Raw genomic sequence first — 25,353 nt, 5'->3', positions numbered from 1 at the left:
AGCAGGTTATTCCATCAATGGATTTTTTTCTTCCCTGATGGCACAGGCGTATTCCAAGATGACAATGCCAGGATTCAACAGGCTCAGACTGTGAAAGAGTGCTTCAGGGAACATGACGCATCATTTTCACACATGGACTGGCCACCACAGAGCCCAGACCTGAACACCATTGAGAATCTTTGGGATAAACTGGAGAATGCTTTGCGCAGTGGTCAGACTCTACCATCATCACTACAAGATCTTTGGTGAAAAATGAATGCAACACTCGATGGAAATAAATCTTAAGAGTGTGTGATGTGTATTTTTTGGGGGTGACTTTTTATTTTGGCCAGGCCATGTATGCTGTCAGGTTTATGTGAAATTAAAGAGATAGGAACAAAACAACTGGTGGGAAAGTCTTTGTTTTGTTTTAGATCTGCTAGCACCATCATAAAAAGTATGAACAAACCAGTTAATAGAAACTATTTTACCGGAACAGCATTTCCTGTTCAGACTGGATTTCTCAAGGAAGGCTTTTACTAATCAGAGCAACTGTGCAAAAATTGTGGAAAATCTTTACCCACAATAGATTAATGTAAAGTATGAAACTCATTGTTCATGTAAGCCATGGAGCATGTGTGGAAGATCCAGTCCTACTCTAATCTTGCTCCAACTGGTCTGGATTTTTCCCCATATGGGTGTAACTTCAGACTTTATAAGCTGAGCCCTTTCTGAGAAAAGAAACGTGATGAGAGTCAAATCCTCCTTAAATAACCTGCATTGGACTGTTTATAGTTTGAAGCAAAATTAGTCTTTTTTGATGCTTAAGAAATAATTTTCTTTGTTTCTACCCGTCAGCATTTCTTTTTTCCCGACTGACAGGCGACTAATGGACTGAATCCATCAAAGAAATGTGCTATTCTCCCTACAATTTGATAGATTTCACATATTTAAAATAGGTAATGGTAATAGTTGGAAATTTTTCTTGCTAAAGCTTTGTGTATATTTTTAGATGTGTTGACTTTTTTCATGTTCTTTAGACATGAGCTCATTCCAGCAGTAATTATGGGATAAAGGAAAATAACACATGGGGGAAATCCAGTGTCAGACACACTGTTGTCACAGTGAGGACATCAACCTCTTGAACCACCAGCATGATGACTACTGGGAGCAAAATCCTACTTTTGTGTCTGACATTAAGCTGTGTAATGAAGTGTGAGCAGTAAGAGGAAAACTACTGAGCTGAAAAAACTAATTGCATGTGAGGGGGTGGTTATTCAGTTCATCAACTGTATGTATAGATTTACCTGTAAGCCCAAGAACACACACAAGTACCAAGGTGGGGTGTCCTCAATGGTATAGATCATTTCCATTCTGCGTGCATCCGTACTGTCTGTGCTGTCAAGGGTCTCAGACATTGAGCTCTATACACACAATGACATAAAGAAACAATATTAATGTTGTTATAACAAAAGCTGGTTTAAGAACATCAAAAACTCATGGGAACAGCATGTTTGAACATGTGTGATGACGACTGAACTGAATGGAATAAAAAGGCTGAAATAATGAGTGAAAAAAAAATTGCAAAAGAGTGTGTCAGAAAAATGCACTGTCACTGTGACAAAGAAAAGAGCACAGAAGAAGAAGATAACTGTTTAGTGAGTCATTCTTTTCTGGTCCATATCTCATCCAAACCATCACTTTTCATTTATAGTTTTAAATACAACAACCTTGTGGCTTTACTCACTGGACATGATAAAACCACCGTACACACTGCTTAGAATTTATTACATATAAAATTATTAAACCTTATAAACAACTTAACTATGTCTTTAAAACTATGCTTGATAGCTTGGTACAGTCACCAGGAATTTTTTAATTTTCTATTTTAACTTCTACTAATCTTAAAAAATGAATCTGAAAAAAGCATAATGAGAATAATCATGATTATGCTTTGAAATGAGCACATTTTTCAAAGATTGTTTTCAGTTTAGTTATTTTCCTCGTTGTCTTTGTACTACTTTCAATCTGGTGGCTGAGATGCAAATGGAAACCAGCAGCTCTTCTGACTGTTCAAAGAGTGTTTGTTGTGGTATGAGGCCGCAGGATGAAGGACAAAAGGTTAAGAAAGGGAAAAAAAAGGTTACTAAAAGTGTGATGCTAACAGCGGTTAACAAAATTATAGTGTCATAACAAGCATAAGTCTGTTACTGACTAAGCTTTTTAACCATGTGATTGTGATGGGTTTTTTAAAGTTACCTTTTCAGCAACTTGATTTTCCTTAGTGTAGATGGCCATCAGCTCTGTGTTCTCAGTATCTTGGTCTCCACTAGCACTGCCAACTCCATTTACTACCACCTAAACACACAAACATAACTGAAGATTTTTATGTTTTACTTTTATAAGGCAGTACTTGAACAGTGTGACAACCAAACATCCTGGTAATCCTGTAAGAAGAATGAGGATGCAGACAAAGCCATTAAAAATAATAAAAGGTGATGATTAGTATTTAAAGTCTGAAAGCCTAAGCTCCATGCTGTGTGGAAAAACAAAAAAAAAATGTCCTGAGTGTCTGAAAATGGACTATGTTTATGTATGAAGATGTGCTTCTCTGAAATATGCTTCACTTTTGTTTCAATAAAAACAAGAGAAGCTCCCTATAGGGGGGAAAAAAGAACAAGAAGATGGTAACAAGGTGTTTTTTTTTTTATAACCTTTTCATGACCTAAGGATGATTTACAGATAGCTAAAACTAATTCTTAATGCTGATAAAAGTAAATTAATGCTGTTCTCAAATTCTAAGAAGGTTCCTCAAATTATCCCCACAGTATCCACTGGAAATGAAATTGAGGTAGTTCATATGTACAAGTATCTTGGTATCCTGCTTGATGATGCTCTCGCTTTCAAACCCCCCTATTGATAATCTTGTGAGGAAACTCAAACTGAAATTGGGTTTTTTCTTTCGAAACAAATTTTGTTTTTCTGTTGAGGTGAAAAAGCAGCTTGTCTTTGCAACTTTTATATCCGTTTTAGGTTATGGAGATCTTTTGTATATGAATGCTGTTTGAGGGGACGAGTCTCAAATATTAGGAATGCTGGTTGAGGCGGCAGATTATCGACTATGATTCTGGTTAGAGAATCAAGGCACTTGGAGAGAGAGATCTGCTTTCTTCTTCTTTAATAGAACTTCTGAGGTTTGACATTGTTGTACAGGATACAGGTATACGTGTCTGTGTGTGGGTGTGTGTTTGTGTGTGTGTGGTCTGAAAGGAAACAATGAAATGTATTACAAAATGTTCAACATAATATTCAGCAGTTAAAACAATAAACATTACAAAGAAAATGCTTTATAAGTGTATGATAGCGTAGACACAGTATTAGGGGTTGAAACAGTGCAAATTCCATCATTAATCTTAGCAGGAGCAAGAAAAAATGTCCTAACAGCATTACCAGCATCAAATGTAAACCACAGTAACATGAATTAGAATAACGAACAACTTATCCATAACTCAGAAGTGGAAAGCACTTACATTTCCTCAAGTACGCACATATAACTGGGAAAACACACAGAAAGTCCACGCAGCTTCATACAGTCTACTTGCAACTAGCCTGCGGCTTGTCAGTGGGGCTGTACATGCCCTAACTTGTTCAGACAGCATTCTTCTTCTCGCCAGCAAAGGGTGCTGTTGAACCTTGAGCTGTAGGGCTTTCTCACAAATGCTTCAGTTCAATGTCTGAGAAAGCTTGATGCTGATTATCATGCTTCTTTGAGGTTAATTACAAATTGTAGAGCCCTGACCCATCACTGTGAACTGTATTCTTGAGTGGGTTGGCCTTCTTTGTCCACCATTAGGTTGGGACACTGGTACACTTTTGTCTACAAGGCCACGCTTGGACTACTGCCCTTCTATATTTGTAACTTAATCACACGGAGAAATGTTGATTTGTATGGTTTGCGATCAAATAATCATTTGTTGCTCTCTGTACCACTTGCCCATACTGAACTGGGAAAAAGGGCCTTTTTCTTCTCTGCCCCTTCAACATGAAACATGAAGCTAAAGGACTGGAAATTAACAGAATTTATTTCACTGAATGACTTTATATCCACACTGAGAACACTTGAGACAGCCTCTTTAACTTGTAACTGTTTTTTCTTCATTTGTAAGTCATTTTAATTGTAATTGATACTTTGGTTGTAATCGATACTTGTTCCTGCCTCTTGGCCAGGACTCCCTTGGAAAATAGGTTTTTATTTTCAATGGGACTTTCCGGGTTAAATAAAGGTTAAAAAAATAAAAAAACAAAAAATAAAAGATGGGTATATATGTATATACATCCATCAAGTCTGACTTTATCATCAGAAGACTTCCACAGCTGTGGAAAACATTTTTCATATGTGAATGTACTCTGCTGCGTGCCAAGCTAACAAGATAAAACACTGCAAAGTAGAGCAGGAAAATAAAAACATTGTCTCACAACACTTTTGGAGGGAAACCTCAGTTTTTTTGTTTGTTTTTTTTTAGCAAAACTAAAATTTTCCAAGAAATAAAGCAAGAAATTTTACAATCCAAGTTTCTAAAACAAATCAGCAGGTACTGGTAGAACTTTGAGAATGATTTCTTTTCTATTTTAGTGAAAACAGATAATTTCCTTCTACATCTATTAATGTGGTCTGTGTGTTACTAGAACACAAATTAAATCCAAGTTTACTGGCTTGTTAGTTCTGTTTTAATTAAAACACCAGTTATTCTTAAAAGAGCTAAATGTTTAACTATGTCATTCCCCTAGTTGTGAGTTTTGTTTTTAGCATGTGAAACCTGTTTGGCGAAGGTGTAATATCAGTTGAAACTAACATTTCTGAGAGTGGCGACTCTGAATCAAAACCAGAAGTTGTGACTTGAAAAAACATAAATCTTAACAAACTGAAAGGCATTCAAAAGTTTCTAAAAATGTAGACGTAAGGGGTGTTTCTCAGTAGACTTGTTGCTAAGGGCAACGATTTTCACATGTAAGTGAGTCATTGTTAAAAAAAAAATAAATACAGTTGATTGTGAAAAATGATTATTCTTGTCACATTCATGTGTGAGAACGTATTTTATACCTAAAATGTGGATCTGGAAAACTATAAATGAATGTATATTTGCTTCACAACTGTTTTCCATCCATAAGCAACAACCTAAGACAAGACATCCAAGCCTCTGTCCCTACAGTGGTCTTACTGCTCCTCTTACAATGCTCCCTAGCCACATAAGATGCATCTGGTTGACAGACTCTAACGTTACGTCCAAAAACCCTCAAAAGAAACTTGCTCATGTGGCATCTTTATCACATACCTGAAAAAAAATCCAGCCAATCTTTATTTATTCTGCTACAGGCTCCATCTGAATGATCTCATATTTCTAAGAGAGAGCCCCACTATCCTCAGCTTCTTTTGGTCACCAACAGCTGTAGCTGGTGGTGAATGTAGATCATCTGGTAGACAGAGAGCTGTGCTTTCAGGCTCAGCAACCTTTTCACTACAAATGTTCTGCTACAATGGCTGAGCTACTGCAAGCTTATTCTCTACTTCATCCCTAATACACCAGATCATTCGCACCACTGGATTCATAAAAAAAATGCACCAGTGTGTGATTATGAGAGGATTTCAGCCAGGCTGACAACAGGTAACGTATCTATTGACCTACATGAAGCAGCAGCCTGGTGCCAAGGGGACAGACAAAGGAGATGAATGGACACCAAGAGACCATGAAGAGGACTGTTGTGTGAGGCTTTCCAGTTAAAAAAAAAAAAAAAGTAAAAGGAATAAAATCAGCACTACATGCGATAATGAGAGTCTAAGAGAGGAGGAGCAAATAGAGCTATGTACCGGAATAGGGTAGAAGTCTGCGCCATGTTTGGTCTCCTCTTCGTATTTTCCACCCTCACTGCTGCTGTCCATTGATTTGGAGGTGGTGTTCTTCCCCACGCCCATCTTTGCGTCTTTAATGTCCTCCTCCTCTTCAATCACTCCTGGCTCTTGTTCTGATTCGTATGCAGCAGGTAAATCATTCAGTCCAATCACATCATCCAGGAGTGCCTCACCTGCTTGGAGAAATACAAATAAAGAGATTGACAAAGGTTTGAGAACACTAGAGGGGGTTGCCATGTTGTACTTCACTTACAAGTACTCATTAGTACTAATTTAACTAAAGAAAGAAAGAAAAAAAAACGGTTTTGGGCGTACAAACACCTGGATTTGCTTCCTCTTTTCTTTACTCACATCAGGCCCTTTCTATTCTCTTTTTGGAGCAGCAGATGTTCTCGGTTTTCTACAGAGAAAAGCTTAAAAAAAGAAAAAAAAAAAAACTAAAGAGTTTGGAAACTTGACAAGGTGATTAGCTGATCTAGAGCTGAAGTATCTCTATTTCTGAGTAACTACATATGCTATTTTTAAGATGAAAAACCAAGAGAAACATCAAGCAGAAAGCAGATCTCAACATCCCATTTTTGAGAATTTGCTTATTTTCTCTTTTTCTCCACCAATATTTCTGTTTGAGGATCTGTTGGACAAAAAGTCGCCAAAATCAAAACAATCAAAGCTGTTGCTTTGGCTACACAATCATTGTGAGGATCATTTTTATTGTCATGATTATTACCTAAAATATTATGGGCAAGACAGTTTATAAGAATCAATCAAGATATGACTGCAGATAACTCAATAAGTCAAATAATAATTATTTAAGCAAAAAACTTTTTATAATAATATATTAACAGCTTATTTGGTGCTAAAGAGCTGAGTTTCAAAGTTAATTACCAACAGGTCAATGTCTGATAGAGACAAGAAGTGAAGACACAGAGGAGAGATTATGCAAAGGGTTGGGGAAAGAGTCTGAGAGGGAGGAAGAAAAGAGTCAGAGTTGAGAGATGATGAAAAAGCTGCAGAGACAGAAAGAGGGATGTCAGTTTGTTCTATCAGGCATGGGAATGTTTCTCCAACTTCTGGTGTTGTGTCAAATTCAATGTTCGTCAGCACCATCCCCTTCTCACCGTTGTGACTTGCACTTGTATACCTTACAAAATGGTCCATGCTTTTTGTTATATTTACATCACACATTAAACGGACTGGAATAAAAAGTAAAGGATCTCAGTTTCTCACGTATTATCCACCTTCTAAACCCAACTGTAGGTAGGACAAATGTTTCTGGTCCTGGTCAACTAAAATTATAGTGATCATAGTCATTTAGCTTCAGTTGGACTTTAAACACTAGCTGAAATAATTACATTATACTGTAATCCACTTTGTGTTTACCTGCTTGCACACATGCATTTCAATTACAAAAACAAAAAATAGATTTTGTGTTTGGTTCTGATGACATAAAGCTGAACCAGCTGACTCACTCACATCAAATCAAGCAGCATTGTGTGCACTGAAAAAAAAACTTGTTTTTTAAAACTACAAACCAGTAATAAATGAAGCTCTAAACTACAGATGAACATCATACTGCAAAGGAAACCCTTTATTCTACACTTAGTCTTAAAACCGTAAAGATGTTTGTATCAAAATACAACATGTTCTTATTGAAGATCATTATTCAGATAGTATCTAGTACAAAAACCACATCAAACTAAAGAAAACTGCATAAGATATAAATGTTCAGGGTCAACTTAGTGTTACAACACTCCTTTAGAGCTACCTCTAAATATCGATCCGTGATTTATCGTCATATTTATATATAGGATGCAGAGGATCCAGTTTCCTGCTTCCAACGTGAATCCAATGAAAAGCTGCTTCATTATTTAACAGACTATTTTTTCCTCTTTTTAAAAACAAGTTGTAATACCACATTTGCCTTTGATGATACAATCATTGTTCTGCTATTACAGCAATATCCTAACTCCATTTCCCTTTAATTTATTAGATGTCTAGAGTTTGATAGGATTAACTATCATAATCAACAGAAATACAGGCTAAAATGAAAAGACCCAAAGATGAAATATATTTTGTGTATATATAAAAAAGTTTCTTTTTTGGCGGGCTTATCATATAGACAGTATAGACAGGAGAAAATACAACTTTTTAAACAAGATGTAAAAGACAGTTTGGCTTTGAATTTTTAGCACGGAGCTTCTTGGCTTGTGAACTGGTATGTCTATACCACCATTACAACCATCCCAGTGCTGGCAGTGGGACTTTAAACAGGGGTGAAAACACAAGTTACAAGATGCAGCTCCTCCTTTAACTGTTACTTTGACTAAAATGACTAAATTATATACACAGGCTGACAGAGCAATACGAAACGAAAAAAAAAACATGAATAATACTCTTATTGATTTGGTATTATGAGCAAGACGGATGTAATTACAGCTTATTATAGCTCACAAGCATTAGATAATGCGATAAACATACTGATTTGCTTTGTTTACACAATATACCTAGTGGTTTTATGCCAAAAAACACTGTAATTTTAACTATTACATTGCACAGAAAAAAAGCACGCTAGCTTTCTTGTAGCTTAAGTAGACAAGTTTAAGTTCAGCTGGGGAATGCTGCATCCTCCATCTCTCTGTTCACTTCTCTCTTTTGCCAACAAGCATAAAAGATTATCATTTTTTCCTTTTTTCACCATTGTAAATTTTTAGTCCCTACGCACCCTCCCAAGCCTCTATCCCTGCTTGCAGTGTAAGATGTTGGGATAGGTGTTAATACCTAGATGACACATCCCATCACTCCTGTCAAGCTGGGCGGCTGGGAGCATCTGTGTGGAAGGAGCAAGAGAGAGGGAAAGGAGAAGGCAGCAAAAGGAGAGAGGATGAGAGCAAAGAGAAGAAGAAGACAGAGGGGAGAGGAGGCTCAGAGGAGAAACACAAAGGGGGGGGATCAAGGAGGAGGAGGGAGGTGAGACAAAAGTTAGTTTGACAGGTCATTTAATCACAGACATAATGTTTTAGTGTGATTAATGTGCTGATTATGACTCAGATTATCAGGTGAAACATTGCTTTAGGGAGGCAGCACGATGGACCAGTATTACAATTAATCCCTCCACCTTGTCACAAGTGCCATGCAGAGTCTTTAATAAGACTTAAAGATGAGAACTCAGCTTAAGTCCAAGCCTCTAAAAGAATATGATTCAGCTTAATTGCTTTAGCTTAACTGAATAAATCAAAAACATCAAGTTAACTTTGACACATTTTAATGACCAAAGCTTTACTCTAATGGAAGCTTTAAATTTTTATTCTTATTTTGCTCATTTTGCTTTCTTACAACATGAGTTTTAGGTCACTTGTCTTAGTAGCAATAACAAACCTTAAAGTCAAGATCTAGAAATGTGGCACATAGCAAAAAGGAAATCCTCTTTGATGGGGGAAATTTGAACATTTATTTTCTCATACAGTTTTTAAGGCTAATCAGATTCAAAAGCAAACTACCAGAGGGCCACTGACAGGAACTGAATCAACTACAACTGCCCAGTATCTTTAAATCTCCTTGATAACAACTGAATTAGTTAAGAATAGCAACAAAACAAGAGGCTGCAAATCAACTGTAGGTAAAACATCATATTAAACTGTACAAAATTTATCAGCCTTCTAACAACTTTTGTTTGTGATCAATCTCAGCTCATAGTTTTAGAAACAGCCGTCAGGCATGTTAGATTAAATAGCTGTTACTCACAAACCTTAAGACCTCACTCAAGAATTAAATTATATTCTATATATTTTATTGAAGTATTGTAGATGGACTAAACTTTTTGATCATAGTCTCTGGACTAAGTGCAACCACTTATATAAATAAACCAAATGGTGAGAACTATAAAAATATGGTTCTTGTCATAATACAAAAAACTGGCCCATAATAATGCTGCATAATGACTAGTCAGTTATTTGACCATTAAAGGAGAGTTCTCCCAAAAGTCAAACATAAAATTTCCTCCTCTGGCCAGTAATGCTGTTTATCTATCTACATAGTTTAAGTGTGAGATGGCAAGTTTTGGAGATCTCAACTGAATCAAACATAATGGAGGCAGATGGTGCTTGGCTTAAACAGTCCTAAAATAAGATTCACAAAAGATGGAGGAAGCATAAATCTACCCACAACAATCAGCACATTTATGCAACACTAGCAAAAAAAAAAAAGAAAAGAAAAGAAATAGTTACTCTGACCAGAATCAGATCTTTAAAATGCAGGTGAACATGTTGACCCAACTGAAACTGCAGCTCTCACGCCAGACCAACACACTTAGATAATGCAGTTGTGGATCTATAAACTCCTGCACATAGTACAGGTCAACTAGAATAAAATGGGCCTTGATACTTTGCACATGCTCCAAAGTGCCATATTTGTGCATCTTTTTAGAAAAAGAGTAAAGTGTATGTGTATCTTAAGACTCCTTAATAAAATTATGACGCCATCATCTAACACAAATTTCTATTTAAGTGGCAGATAGACATTTTTCCAGTGAATTTGGTCTGTGCATGTGTAATTGTAGCTCCACCCAACTGCTCATGTAACTACAGTTAATGGTAGAGTTGGCAATAGTCCAAATATGACCCTGGTTGAGCCGGTTATTAAATAAGTAAGCCAAGATATCTGGACAGAGAAAATGCTCTTTTAATTTGGGGTTTAAGCACCACAAGCTGAGTGCAATCTAATGCAAACACAAATAAAAACAAAGGAGGAAATCTCCAAATCTCATGTATAGACAACACAACACTAGACATATAAACAGTATGACAGGCCAAAGGAAAAACAAGCATTTTTGATTTGAAATTAACTTTCCCTTACAGTTGTGTTTCATCTGGCAAATTCTGCATGAAGCTAATGAAAAGTGAGTGAATAATTGAGCTCTGTGCTTCTCAGCCTCTGGCTCTCTCAGTAATGTGCATCAGTTGTGAGATGTGGAGTCTGACAGAAAGTATCCCAGCAGCCTCTGGGTGACTTCAGGTCTGGTGAGGCGTGTGCCAACACCAGAAGAGCCATGCTACTGTAGCATGAAATCCTCAAATGCCCTGTTTCTCTGTCGCCCAAGAGACAAAAACACTCAGTTTGACTCATCTGTGTTTTCTGTCTGCAGGTGTTAACCAGGAGTCTGTCCACACAGATACACACAAACAAAACATCAGAAAACCAGCAGAAAACAAGGGAGACATGGGGAACTGGAGCGTGAGGAGAGAATGAACACTGATTATGTAATAGAGGAGAAATGTGCAGATTTAATAAACATAACTTTTTGTGTTATGTAAAAAAATAAAGAAATAAAATAATAAAAATATATAAAAATAATAAATAAATATATATATATATATATATATATATATATATATATATATATATATATATATATATATATATATATATATAAATAAATAAAGGACAAAAGCAAGGAATGTGTGTGTGTGAGAAAAAGGATTGATGAAATGTGGAAAAAAGAAAATAATTGAAAAAAAAAAAAAAGGAAGCGAGTGAGGAAAAGAACAACAAAGATGCTGCTGTGGTAATTTTAACTCATCCCAGAATACTCAGACTCTTACTGCCTGGATCTATAACCATGGTAACCTGATCTGTGTATCATGTACAGGCTTGAGCTGTGGTGTGTGGAGGACAAACCAGATGCCTTTGTGACTGGTTTTATCTAGTGCTAAAACTGTTGGGATCATGAAAATGTGCATCTCCATCCACTCCATGTGAGTCTAGAGATCAAAGTCTAGACAGCCATGTTTAACACCTCTAGCACGATAAGAGTTATGCATGAAAATCTGCCTCAGGATAGATTTAGGTCCTTAAGAATATCTGTGCTCATAAATACTGAAACATATGTACACTTCTGATCAAGCTTTTTCCACTAAAAACACAATATCTCAGCATATCTCAGATCTTTTTCAATAATTAAAATTATATGGGGGAAAAGTATTTTCATGACTTTGCTAATATACTTAAATTAAAATCACATGAAAAAGAAAACCAGTATAAATCATTACTCTGACTGGAAGGCAATTAGCAAATGTTTGTCACACTTATTTAAGTGTGTACCTAAGTCTGAAAATCATCTTTGAGCTTTCCTGCAAACCATTACGTTACAATAATACGAACAATCAAGACTGATGAGAAAAACTCTTCTTTGCAAAAGCCTGCCCCCAAACAGTAAATTTACATTTGAAGAAAGACAATTCTAATGATTGAAGACACAAACTGTCTTGTATCAAACGTTTTGCATTACTATATATTTAAAAAAGCAAAAAGAAACACATTAGCTTAGCTTATGTTAACATAATGATAAACATTTCAAGGCTACCACTAAACTAGCAACGCCTACTTCACTTGTTTAATGTTAACATCGTCTACTAAAAGGTGATGTAAACATTATTGTTGAAATCCATAAAAATGTTTTGACAGCTGTCAGGTCGGATTGTGTGGTAAACCCAGTTTATCGGGTTTTGTCCTTTTCCAAAGCCCACACCTCACTTGACAGAGTACATGTGAGGAGTTTCTATTTCACCAAAGAGGGAAGCAAAGAGCAAGGTCATGTTTACATTTGTCACCTTCCTGTCAGTCACAGAGGTGAACGGATGAGGAGGGTCTGTCTTGACAATGACGTGGCAAACTGACTCATGCATGCAGTATCTGACTGGAAATATATCTGATTGTGCCAAAGGGAACAAAAAAAAAAAAAACCAATCAGCTTCCAGGGGCTTTTTTTTTTTTTTTTTTTTTTTTTAAATCGGAAATCCAAAATAGAAAGTACAAACAAAGAGGAGTTTTTATTAAAGCAGTTTTCTGTCTTTTAAATCTAATTGTAAAAGTTATCTATCACACTTTTAAAGCTGGGAAAAGCAAACTAACTTGGGTAATGAATGATTATGAAAATTATAGCTCATGTTTTTTCTTTTATAACCAGAGCAGCTACAATGATAGCAAGACATGAGGCTAAAATTATAATACTTTTAAAACTTTGGAGGTAGCCAAAGTCAAAAGGACACATTTCATCCTTCAGCTTAGATTTGTTTTTCCACAGCTGGTTTGAATATTTTAACCACCAACATCCAAACATTCAAATCTTTTAAATCATGGACAAGCCTTTTTTTTCTTTTTATAGCAGTGTGTCTTCCCAGAGTCTGAACTCACTCCTTTGCAGGCAGTGACATGCTAAGATGGTCAGTCAATAACTCTACAATGATTAGAAGTCCTAAAGTAATTGAATTTAATTACTTAGTATTGACAAAAATTAACAATGATTGTGGTTTTTGCCATGACTGAGTAGCTATTTTTTTTTTCCAGGAATAGGAAAATAAATAAAACTTTATTATTATTTAGTGTGGCACAGCTACTCTTAAATGTAATACTACTTTAATGCATTACAAATCACAAATACAATACAATGCAAAGTAAACTATTTTATCACCTGATAAAGGTTTCAGGTTAGAAAAAAGTCTACAGCCTCAGTTAAAATAACTGCTGACTTCCTTAAACTAATGCCAACATCAGGGAGAGCCTGCATGTCGTGTGACACCAGCTGTCAGAGGCAATGACAAGTGCTTATTAGTTACATATGTTGCTGTAGGGCTTGACAAGACATCCGTTCTACAACTTGCATGACAGACCGCATGCCTAAATCTACATTTGGAAAACTGCAAAACAAAAAACGTGCAAATGCTGTGTGAGCTGTTCTGGTTTTGTAACTTAAGCATGTAACCCAAGGAGCTCACTGCTTTGCATGTGCAGAAGCAGCTTGACTGCTGGAAAAGTTCAGGGTTCACAAAAGAAACAAAGTTAAAACTGTTTCACTTAATTTAGGAAATACTTTACTATGCCTTTATGGTTTGGCAGCATGGTTGGAAGTGCCTTCTCTTTTTATTACTTCTCAGGACTCGCGTTAAGGTACCAGATCCTGACTTTTAACCCATATTAAGGACAAATAGATTATAGCTGTACAAAATGATTTGCACTTTATCAATGATTTACAACTTCCCACAGATTAGTTATTCGTGGCATTTGGCTTGTGGGACATGAATGAGAGGTTCAGCAAGACTGTAATCACAGAAAAAAAATAAGATTTCACTGTCAAATGTTTCACTAAATTATGCAAAGGTTTAGATGAAAATGCAACTTCTGTGCATAGATGTGCTACTCAACAAGTTGGCTGTTCTGTGTTCAAATTATTTTTTTATTTTTTTAAGAGTTATACACCAAGTGGACATGGCTGCTGTAATGGACAAGCACATTTCTTAATTAATAAAGCTGCAAAGAAAGTTGCATGTGGGTGAACAGAGGTGCTCTCAGCATGCCATTAGCAGACATGAAAAGGAGTACTTTCTCACGCCTGTTCTCAAACAAGGTATACTGCAACTGTACACTCGGTTTGGGTTTTTCCACCTCCCACAGCCTCAGATATTTTCTTCGTTAATCCTAGCAGGGATATAAATTGAAGGTATCCATTGTTGCCTGAAGTTCTTCGAGCTCAGATAAGCCAAACTACTGCTGCTGCTCACACAGTCGACAGCCAGGTTGCACATGTTTGTACAGTTACTATAGAGACAGATTTATTTCATTTCAACCTTTAAGAGTTGTAATTATCAGACCTGAGATGCCAAGGCACACACTACAAGTTTTTAGAGCAAGTTTTAGAGAAGTTTTCATATTACATGAAAAGTAGGTCACTACAGAGCAAATGTTATGATTTTAATCTATTACATCACTTACACCAGAGTGGACTGACTCTCTTAAAATAAAACTGGGTTACATTTCTGCCATGTTTAACAGCTTGAATAACTACAGGGATAAGATACTAAACTATGTAATACAAGTCTGCATCCCAAATTCAAGCTGATAGTCTTATACATAGTATGAAATGCAACTTAGCTTTGTTATTAAACTACAGGTTATTTCCAGATTTATTGGTTTTGTGTCTGTAATGTCAGAAAAAAGTAACAAACACTGATGAAATGTCTTAATTATTCCTGAAATATAACCTGTTAAAAGAAATATTCAATTCACAACAAAACCGTCTCTGGAGAGTTAACACACTGTATCTAACTTAATTATCAAAATACTCGTAAACTAATTTTCTGCTTGCTGACGAATCGGTCACTTGACTGGCTGCTGTACATTTGAATCAGAAATCACATGGATGCCTCGAGGCTTTGACTGTTGCCATAGTAATCAGCATCTGAATCTGTATTCAAATGCTTTGTTTTAGTTATAATTTACCACAATGATACCAAACAGCTTTTGAAAGAAGTAGTGACCAAAATTATTTGTTTTTCATCAGGTCATTAGAAGTTATTCTCAGAACTTATTTAATCTTAGCATCACAGCTTTTATTTCATGTTATCGCCAGTGACAGCGCCATGCAAGTGAGAGGCTTATAACATTTCTGAAATCGTTTCAAAATATGTGACAGCGTTCACCAAAAAGCTAAGGACCAGGCATTCAAACCAAACAGCTTTAGTTGTCTTCGCTCACCATGTGTGTTTAATGGTGTCATGGTGAAATGTTCTGCTTCATGAGGCACACTTTGGTATAACAAGGGAGAGGGCTGACAAAGCAAATAAGGCAAGGACAGATAAGGAAAGGCTCGATATGAAGACCATCCATGGGTGAGGCTCACAGATAGACTTGAGGGCAGAGAGAGGAGATGATAGAAACAGAAGATGGTTTACAACACACTGCGAGGTCACACTGCTTTGCACTATTAGCCTTTGTCCAAGGGACTGTATTTCCTGAGCGACACTGGAAATATGATTCATGTGGACAGTCAGGGAACATGTTGATAGAAGGGGGAGGAAAACAAAAGTTTTCAATATTCAATAATTACATCATTAATATTAATAATATTAACAAAAAACAAAACCTCAAGTTCCTACTTTTTCTTTTACTTCTATTTTAGTAAATAAATTAAGCCTTTTGTTTAAAGCCTATTGGCTGCCTATTTGATCACTGGTTTATTTTCAAGACCTCTTTTCCATCAAGAACTTGGAAAAACTTTTGTAAAAGCACATCATAACTGTCTTTCATAACATCTGCAAACACTTTCAGGGTCCAACAGCGAAGTTAGATGTTCAAGCCGTTTTCCCTCTTTATTTCTGCACCTGGTAACATGACTGTGGATGCACATCATTTATCACTACGATTATTAGAGCCCTTATTGAAGACACAGGAACAGAAGGACCTCACAGCTAGTCAATTAGTAATCCTCTTTAGCATGCTGCTATGAGACTATTCATCATCTGTCAGGCTGCTGATTAAATTTTGATGAAACTTAGAGATGATGCAGGTCACTGCTCTGTTCTGGTACTTTTATTTATTTATTTTAACAGTACCAACTAACCCAAGGAAAGGTCACAGGCTTTAGGAGTCTTTAGATGAGGGACAACATTTTTCTTGCCATGTTATGTACAAAACTGGGAACGTGTATGTAACACAAATTATATTGTTTATAACAATTTTCTTGGGATTTTCACAACATTGTGTAATATAAATTGTTCATTTCAACAGCAAAAAGCAAAAATATACAGACCGATCATGGATCACAAAGAGTTTATAAAATGTCTGTAAAAATAAAAACGCACTACAATTAATAAAACAGAAAATAAAAGATGCTGAAAATAAATATAAAAATAAGCTCATCAATATTGTACGGGCATGTAGCAAGGAATACTATATCAAAATACTAAATAACAACAGGAACAATGTTAAAGGAATATGGGATATATTAAATGGCATTATTAAAAATTGATCAAAGTTACCCTCTATATTTTAAGGATGATATTATTTAAAAAAAAAAGACTATATGAATGATATTGTTGACAGCTTCTACAAGTTTTTTGTAAATGTGGGACTGAACTTGGCAGAGCAAATCCATGATCCATCACCATCTGAGGATTGGAATGATGCAATAGAGAGGAATCCCAGCTCAGTGATCCTCACAGCAGCTAATGAAACAGAAATCATAGACACTGTGAATAAAACCTAAGACTGTAATGGAACCGACATGGAAATTGTGGAAACTGTGAATTAAATGGATCTGTGAACCACTAACATAAATTTGTAATATACAATTCTAATCTGGTAAACGTCCACACAAAATAAAAATAGCCAAAGATGAAAAAAAACGCCACTTCACACATTACAGACCAGTGTCTTTACTTCCACAATGTGGATTCAGAGCAAACATCTCAACATCACTAGCAATAACTGACCTGAGGAAACTAATAAGGCAATAAATCAATAAAGCATGCAGTCTGTGTATTTGTAGATCTTAAAAAAAAGCATTAGACACCAACATTAATGACATTTTAATAAAAAAAAAAAGAACGTTATGGGATTAGGGGGTTGTCTTGCAGTGGGTGAGAAGGGACAGAAAGAATGTGTGAAGTTGGGAGAACATACATGGCCATGCTTGGACATTGATTGTGGCGTCTCCCAGGGCTCAGTCTTGGGTCCAAAGTTATTTATTCATATTTTAAAGGTCTCAAAAGCATTCAAATTTGTGTTATTTGTAGATGATGCTAATATTTTTTTCTAGTGAGTAAAAATAAAAAAAATGCAGTTTTGATGATAAATTATTGAATTTAAATAAAACTGAAATAATTTCATCTGGTGAAACACGCAAGTAGGGATACAGATAAATGATGTCCATCTGAAAAGATTTAATGAAAATATGTTTTTGTGGGTAATAACAGATGATAACACAAAGATGAAAATTACACATGAAAAAATGTACAACACAATGTGACAAAAAGAATTTTAGCAAAACATGATCTGGACCACAAATCTCTCCACATTCTGTATTATTTACTGGTGTTACCATGTTTAATTTAATATTAAAGGTTTTGGGGAAACAGTTATAAAACTACACTACAGTCACTTTTTATACTTAAAAATGAGTACTGAAAATAATTCATAATACTGGTTATAGAGAGCAGCACACAAACCCACTATTCTTAAAATCAAAAATATTGAAATTTAATGATGTGGTTAACTTTCACAAATTATGTATAAAGCAATCCAGAACCTGCTCTCTAATAATATTCAAAATTATTTTTCACATAGATAGTGGGAATGACATGTGTTCTCATACAACATTAAAAACGTTTTGTGTTTCTGTATGTGGAGTGAAGTTGTGGAACAGGACTGAGTGGGGGCTTGAGCAACGTACAAGCATCAGTCAGTTCAAGAAGCGGAACAAACAAAGAGTTTTCACACGGTACGGGGAAGAAGAAAGTACATGTTTTTGCTTTATGTAGATTACGTAACTATTATCATTGATATAACAGCAGACTTTTGCTGTAAAATGGAATAAATAAGGGGTAGGATTAAATAAGATCATGCATCTTCCTAGTCCTTTTTGAATGTGTTGGTTAACAATGTTCCAGGTAATATGTAATAATTCCATGTAATATGCTAACATGTTTGAAATGAACATTTATTCATTAATAATCAACAGGACTTTAAGCTGCACTTCTTTGGGAACATTTAATAACTTTTCATTATGTTTGTCTTAAAAGCTTCACCATCACGTTCCTGATAACAGAGTTGTTGGCATGTGACGTCAGCAATGCAATATTTGCTTTGTCTGCCCAACGTCTCATACATTTCTACTGATGAGGAGGAGCAATCAAAAGATGCAATGATCTTGAAACTGAGACCAAATATTTTGTCTTCCATGTCAAAAAGTTTTGACTTATTTTCTGGGACTTATTTACTGGGTGCCTTTAACTTTACATATCCAAGTTCAAAGGATAACAGGTCTTTATGGACCTGGACAGAGGACCCAAAAACATCAGAGCTGATTCATTCTGGGACAGATCTTTGCTCAAGACTCCCTCAGATGAGGTGCTTATACTGAATGTGAATGCAGGTTTCACAGTAATGCTAGCCATAAGGTCTACTTCATAAGGTCCACTAGCCAGAGGCTAGCTACAGTTTTTAGAAGAAACCAGAGCTTAAGGACCGTCCTCCATCATTAAAATCTCCTGTTTGGGAGCACTTCGGCTTCCCAGTGAAAGGTGTGAATGGACAAAGAAGTGGATAAAAAGAAAGCAGTCTGCCGGTCTTGTGCTCTCTCTGCAGCCCCGTCCTCTTCCACATGTGGTTGGAAGCATGCGCTCACTGAAAACTCATTCTGGATGAACTGTGCTCGAACCACGAAATCACTACAGAAAGCATGAAGGCCTTTTTTCCTAAGGAATTCAAATTGTTTCTATTTTAAAGAGTCATAGAAAAGGGACTGTCTTATATTTATGTTTTCCAACAACTATTGTCTTTAATGATAACAAATACTGTAAATAAAACATGTAAAGGTTTTTTTTTTACTATGAATAAAGACTATCTGAAAATGTGTGCTCATTAAAGCAATTGTTTTATTAATGAAACACGTAATAGCCTTGCAACTAATCATATGTTGCTTTTTCTTTTAAAGCATACATTTAAAGCATATTTTACTTAGAAAAGAAAAACTGTGGATTAAATTAATATTTGTACAAGTTTGAGGCAGAGCCTGACCTGAGGGCCGATGGAGAGGATCGATATAAAATAAATAAAGAGGTTGGTGAGAAATGTTGGATTGATTCCTGCCCTTGTGGACTCCCATTTTAAAATAAATTAGCCAATTAATTAAGCCAATTAAAACCAAGGTGTGTCCTGGACTGTGATTTGGGTGCACCCTTACACCCCTACAAGCTTGGAATGAGCTGTGATGACCCCTACAATAAAGATCTGAGAATGTGCTTTGGGGTGTTTAAGTCTTACATGAACTTGCACACGCAAATAATAAATATCACACACACACACTCAGGCTTATGTAATCTAACTGAATCATGGTAGGAACAGGATTAAAAAAAAAAAAAAAAAAATCTAAAGAAAAAAATGACTAAATAAAAAAATAGAATCAAATTTAAATAAATATCATAATTATAATAAAATTCCACGTTTTAAACTATACACATGTAAAAGATAAAAGACTGAAAAAGACCTTCAAGAATGCAAACACCAGCATCTGCACAAAAGTCCAATTAGCTGCTCGTCAATAAATCAATGTGTGTATTGTTCAGCTGTATCCGTCTGCTTTTCCAGAAATCTTACGTATAAAAAACAATCTATCAAAGCCTTAGTTTGTCCATCATCTCATTACAACAGGCCTGATGTTGTGCAGTAAATGGTCAATTTTTTCCATGTATAATGACACAGCCAGACAGCATTTTTCTCGTTTTGTTATGGAGGACTTTAAAAACAGAAAGGACACATCAGAGAAGTAATGCCTCACATTGTGATGCAGATAAACAGCTGAATGTACTTTAAGACATATTAATACAGCTGAAAAGCCATTTTTCTGTAAGGTTCACATGGCAAGCTATGCCGCCTTTGGTCATTAAATCAGCATTTTAATCCATTTCTTCCACACATGTAAAACTTTACACTCAGGAAAGCACAATGTGCAGTAGTGAACAATTTACATTTCCTTTCCTTCACTGCAACTTTAAGCAGATATAAAACAATTACATTCACACGGAAGTGATAGTGCAGACCTTAGTACAAATTATTTAGAGCCACATGCCAAATGGTTTCAGTTTACCACAGTCTCACACACACACCTTTACAAAGTACAGTGGGAAGGCATGACCCAGCACTACAGTGTAATCTTAGTCACATGCTGCCTACAGCAAACAGGGCCAAGAATGAGCAGCCCAGTTCACCTCAGCCTGGCCCATCATCCTGTGAGGTGAGCCTCTGACCTACTTCCTCCAGTCAGACGCTAACAGGAGTTGTAATAGATTAAGAGGCAATAAGAACAGTGATGCTGTATTAGAGACAAGATAAACTTAATTCATGGCGATCATTTCATTCACAGAGATCACTTTATAGTACTTGCACACATTGATTTGGCTCTCTTTTTAAAAAAAAAAAAAAAAAAAAAAAAAAAAAAAAAGGCATTTCTGTTTAATTGTACTGTTTGTCGTTTCTGCTCATTTTGTTATTTGTGTTCTTTTTGTGCAATCACTGCAGAAGATGCCAAAGTCTAACTATAATGAGTATACAAACCTCACTAGTGGAGTTGACTCTAATACTGATAAACTACAACTTCAGTAAAGCCAAACCAGTACCATTTAAGTTTTTATATTTAAAGTTTTGGCACAATGGAAAAAAAATACAACTTATCTAAATTAATGGCAAAAAGCTGGATGTGCCAACAACAAGGAGAGCCGGAGACACAGGAGGAATGTAGGAGGAACCAACTCCCAATGCAGCGTATGCAGGTTTCTCCCTTTCTTTCAGGCCTGAAGCTGCATTTGCATTTATTTACCTTTCAAATCAGATGCAATGCAAGCATCACATTATACACAATCACCACAAACTGATTATTTTTGTAAATAATGATAAGAACAAGTTCGTAAATTACGACCAAAGTTTTATAACAATAAAAGTTCCTTTTAGCTTTGATAATTTATACATTTCTTATGTATTGAGCTGAGAGTGTCCATCCAACTACCCCATTTCTACACAACTGATTTACAGGAGGGAACCTTTTTTTTTTCCTTCTTCCAAATGGCAGACTTTATAAAATCATCTGCCTAAAAAGAAAAATCCTTTCCCATATTCTCCCATTTCATTCCAGTAAAAGAGCTGCAATCAATTTTCTTCTTGCATTTGACAAGACTGACTCAATAATTTCCTGCCCTTCTTTTTGTCCACGGTTTTACCAGACTTGGGGCATCTTTGTTTTGAATTCCATCTTCTATACAGACACTAGTTTACAACCTTATATCCATGTACTGTCCAACACGTTGGTGAACAAGTTGCATGATTAAGTGCATCATTTTAAAAGTTTAGTTACAGCTAACTAGTCTTATTCCCTTCCACCTGCAGAGTGACTGAGTTACTGCTATACAGTATCTCACAGAAGTGAGTACACCCTTTACACTTTTGCAAATATTTTATTATATCTTTTCATGGGTTAACACTATAGAAATTAAACTTTGACCTACAGAATATCAAAGTTTAGTTTCTATAGTTTGGTGTTCTGTATATAAAATTTTCATTTCTATAGTGTTTTCCCATGAAAAGATATAATAAAATATTTACAAAAATGTCAAAGGTGCACTCACTTCTGTGAGATACTGTATACTTTAATATTATTCAAGCGTAAGCCTAATGAGTCTGTTTTAAGACCAAGTCCACTTTCCTGGACTGCAGAAACTGGTCCTTGCTCTGATAATGAGCTGAAGGGTGTCTCCAACCAGCAGGTGAAGAAGTGGTCCATGTGCCATTACACCATGTTCACTGTGGCTGCAGAGCCAAACAAGGATGCTACACAGTCTGCTTGTGCAAAAATCCGTCACCAGCTTCTGCTCAAGATGGTGGAGCTGGAGTTCATCCACAAGAAGAAACAGTGACCTGTTTTTTTTTGTAAACAAAAACTGAAAAATCATTAAAAAAAAAAAAAAACCCAGAATGGAGAAACTATCCAACTAAACGCATGTGATCACATAAGATTTATCTAAATCTGTGGGAAATATTGTGACTTTAACTGAGGATTAAAATTCCATCTATAAAAATAAATACATATAAGACCGCACACCTGTCTTCAAGTTATGTTACGACTCAAAGGCTAAAACAGAAGTGAATAGGAATGGATAAAAAATTTTTTAAATAAAAAAAATGAACACTTGCTAGGTAAAATGAGCTAAAAAAAATCTATTGTACTACCACTGCAAAACTAGTAGGGTAAGGGTTGCACAGCACCATAACAGTTTGCAAAGTACCTTCCATATGAAAACAAGTGAGGAGCCTACATTAAGAAGGCTGAAACTAGTGATCACCAGCAGATTTACGGGGCTATCTGGATATTATTGTTACCTCTGTCAAGGCAGTGTTGGTTTGTCTGTTAGCAACGTAGCTCAAAAGGTTATGGATTGATTTTGATTAAATTTTCAGAACATCTCATAATAATAATGGAACAAGTGGTTAGATTTAAGGGGTGATCTGGATCACCACCGGGATCCAAGGATATTTTAAAAGATTCTTTGCTATGGGGAATATAGGGATCATTTTTCCAAGCTTCTAACTAGAAAATAATGCACATCACTGGCAAAAAAACTTACAATGGCTTGGTGGAGGTCTGCACTCATCGAGTGCTTCTAGTTACCAGATAAAATCCCAGCACTCTTATGCAGCAGTTCAGTTTGGCTCCATTCCTGTGGCCTATGGCTTAGTTTTGTATATTTTGTTAATATCCATTTAATAAAAGAGATCTGTGTTTGCTTTGACACTGCATTATGTAGATTGATAAAGTGTACATGCATATCTCTTGCAAGCATGAGTACACTCAGCCAACAAACTTTATCCCAATATTTTGCTTTGGCTTAAGAGTGGCTGTTGGACATTAACGCTTATAATAACTGTAATAGAAATCCATAACTCAAACAACCAGCTTGCCTCAATGGTGGCAACAGTGGCTGCACACGTATTTGTGAATAATCATTCATAGTATTAAAAATAACCACTGATGGCGACAGACTGTCATGAATCTTGCTTTTGCAGTAACAAATCAATGTCTCACAATTTGCCAGTCTCAAGCTGTGTGTAAACTACAGGCAAAGGTGTATGTGTGTATGTGCTGAAAAATAAAATCTCTCACTGAAAAGGAGAAGGTAGGCAGACTTGTGGATAGGCTGTAAAAATATGTCACTAATCAAGGGTTATTTAGGCAGAAGTTTAAACTGAAACAAAGCCTAAACAAATTGTTTACCACACAGCAGTAGGAACCATCATCTCTTTATTGAACTTCTATGTCTAACTGATCTGAGATCAAACACCAGTTCCTCGGTTTTATGACACTAATAGACAGAAATGCAGAAACTGTCGTCGTCCTATTGTGAGCTTGAATGGCCCTGATTATGAAGACCACAAGCTGAAAAGCACCAGCCTCACTCTAAAAATATTTTCTATGCTTGGAATAAGTTAAACATGTTTTACAGCGATCAAACAGGAAATGCAGTGACATCTGGTTACATTGGCAGTTGTTGGATCTCACACCAGCTGGACCCACATCAAGTCTCTAAAATGATGCGCAGCTATTTCAAATTTCATTACTATAATCTGCTCATTTGATCTTTTTTATGTCTTTTCAGCCATTTGTGTTTACAATGCCAGATGCGCATTTAAACGCATATACTAAGCATACCTACTTAGCCCTGTCTCCAGGACACCATCATCCTAGAAGCCAATAAATCTTAATGGGTAAGTAAGCTTTAACATCCCTGTTGGTGCTGCCTGGAAGCGGTTGTTTCTTCACAGTTCGACCTTTCACATCTCGTTAATGAAATTAAAACAACAACATATATATATTTTTTTTATCGTGTACTAGTCACAATATTGTCTTCATTATCTGTAAACCTTGAGGCATCTAGGCCTCCACAACATACTGATAAGTGATAGTTGCTGGATGAAGTGCATTTCTACAATGATTTATTTAGGTAAGAAGGGGGAAATAAGGACTTAAGGACGAGCTTAAGAAACTGGGCCTTGGATTTTTACGGTCACACTTAACCATCAGCAGCCCTGCGGTCTCGCCGGCAGACGAAGTCCTTTAATCAGAGACCTTATCATCTTTATGTTTTACCCGCTGCCAGCCAGCCTGAGCTCCCACATGCGACGACGCACTGAGGGCATTCAACGCAGTTTCTACACGCTCGACAAACTAAATTCCACCTGTATGGCCAAATCTGTCATACTGAAATAAATACAGCACGTTTTGGACTCACCTGCCCGATAAAAGAGAAGACGGAGCCCACTTCCCCTCTTGACTAGAGTTCCGTCCGCTGGCTCGTCCCCGTGGTTGTGTTGTTGGAAGAGGAGCGAAGCGGGAGGCAGACACTTCAAAGGCGGAAAGTAACTCACATACAACGGCCGGAGGTGAAAAGATGTCACCGTGTGCCAGTCCAGTTCTTCGAAGACGGATTCCTTCTCTTCGGCTATTTGTTATACCACAAATGGGTTTTCAAACAGATGCCTGACGTGCTACCCATGGAGAGACATCGGCTTTCATAAAGCCACGGTGGTTGGGGATAGCCATCACGCATGCTCAAATTACCCGTGACGATAAATACCAGCCTCTCACCCCGCCTTGGAACGGAGGGTCAGCCAATCAGAAGCGGCCTCACGGTGACGCAGGTCAGCCTCCCTCCCCGGGAAGACGTCAGTGACAGAGCGTGGAGCAGTTTCTGTTATAACAACCTTACTTGCATAAGCCGTCTGTTTTTTAGATGTCATTGTTACAGTTGCTTAACCACGGAGTACATTTCATCCTAAACAAATAAAATCGAGCCTTTCTGTCCACCTTTAAATGTGTATTTGGCTTATGTATTCCACCACACTGCCATCTAATGGTTGTTTACTTGCACTGC

The 25,353-nt window shown here is 36.4% G+C and overlaps 1 protein-coding gene across 5 annotated transcripts in view; it reads right to left on the bottom strand.

The window, feature by feature from the left end:
• The window catches only part of slc23a2 (solute carrier family 23 member 2), a 40,386-nt gene extending 15,356 nt beyond the window's left edge, over positions 1-25,030 (bottom strand). The window contains exons 1-5 of one of the 5 annotated variants that reach the window (XM_042000336.1): positions 24,712-25,030; positions 8,666-8,714; positions 5,846-6,063; positions 2,239-2,337; positions 1,287-1,403 (exon numbers count right to left, since the gene is read on the bottom strand). In XM_042000336.1, coding sequence (XP_041856270.1) covers positions 1,287-1,403; positions 2,239-2,337; positions 5,846-6,063; positions 8,666-8,714 — 483 coding nt within the window. In that variant the 5' untranslated portion in view covers positions 24,712-25,030. Of the gene's footprint in view, positions 1-1,286; positions 1,404-2,238; positions 2,338-5,845; positions 6,064-6,238; positions 6,301-8,665; positions 8,715-24,711 lie in introns of those variants that run through there. The other 4 variants (XM_042000337.1, XM_042000340.1, XM_042000338.1 and 1 more) reach the window with 4 other exon arrangements.
• Positions 25,031-25,353: the final 323 nt, after the last annotated feature.

This window comes from Melanotaenia boesemani, chromosome 11 (assembly GCF_017639745.1).
Source record: "Melanotaenia boesemani isolate fMelBoe1 chromosome 11, fMelBoe1.pri, whole genome shotgun sequence".
In the NCBI taxonomy this organism is placed as follows: Eukaryota; Metazoa; Chordata; class Actinopteri; order Atheriniformes; family Melanotaeniidae; genus Melanotaenia; species Melanotaenia boesemani.
This window is presented reverse-complemented; position numbering and strand designations above follow the sequence as displayed.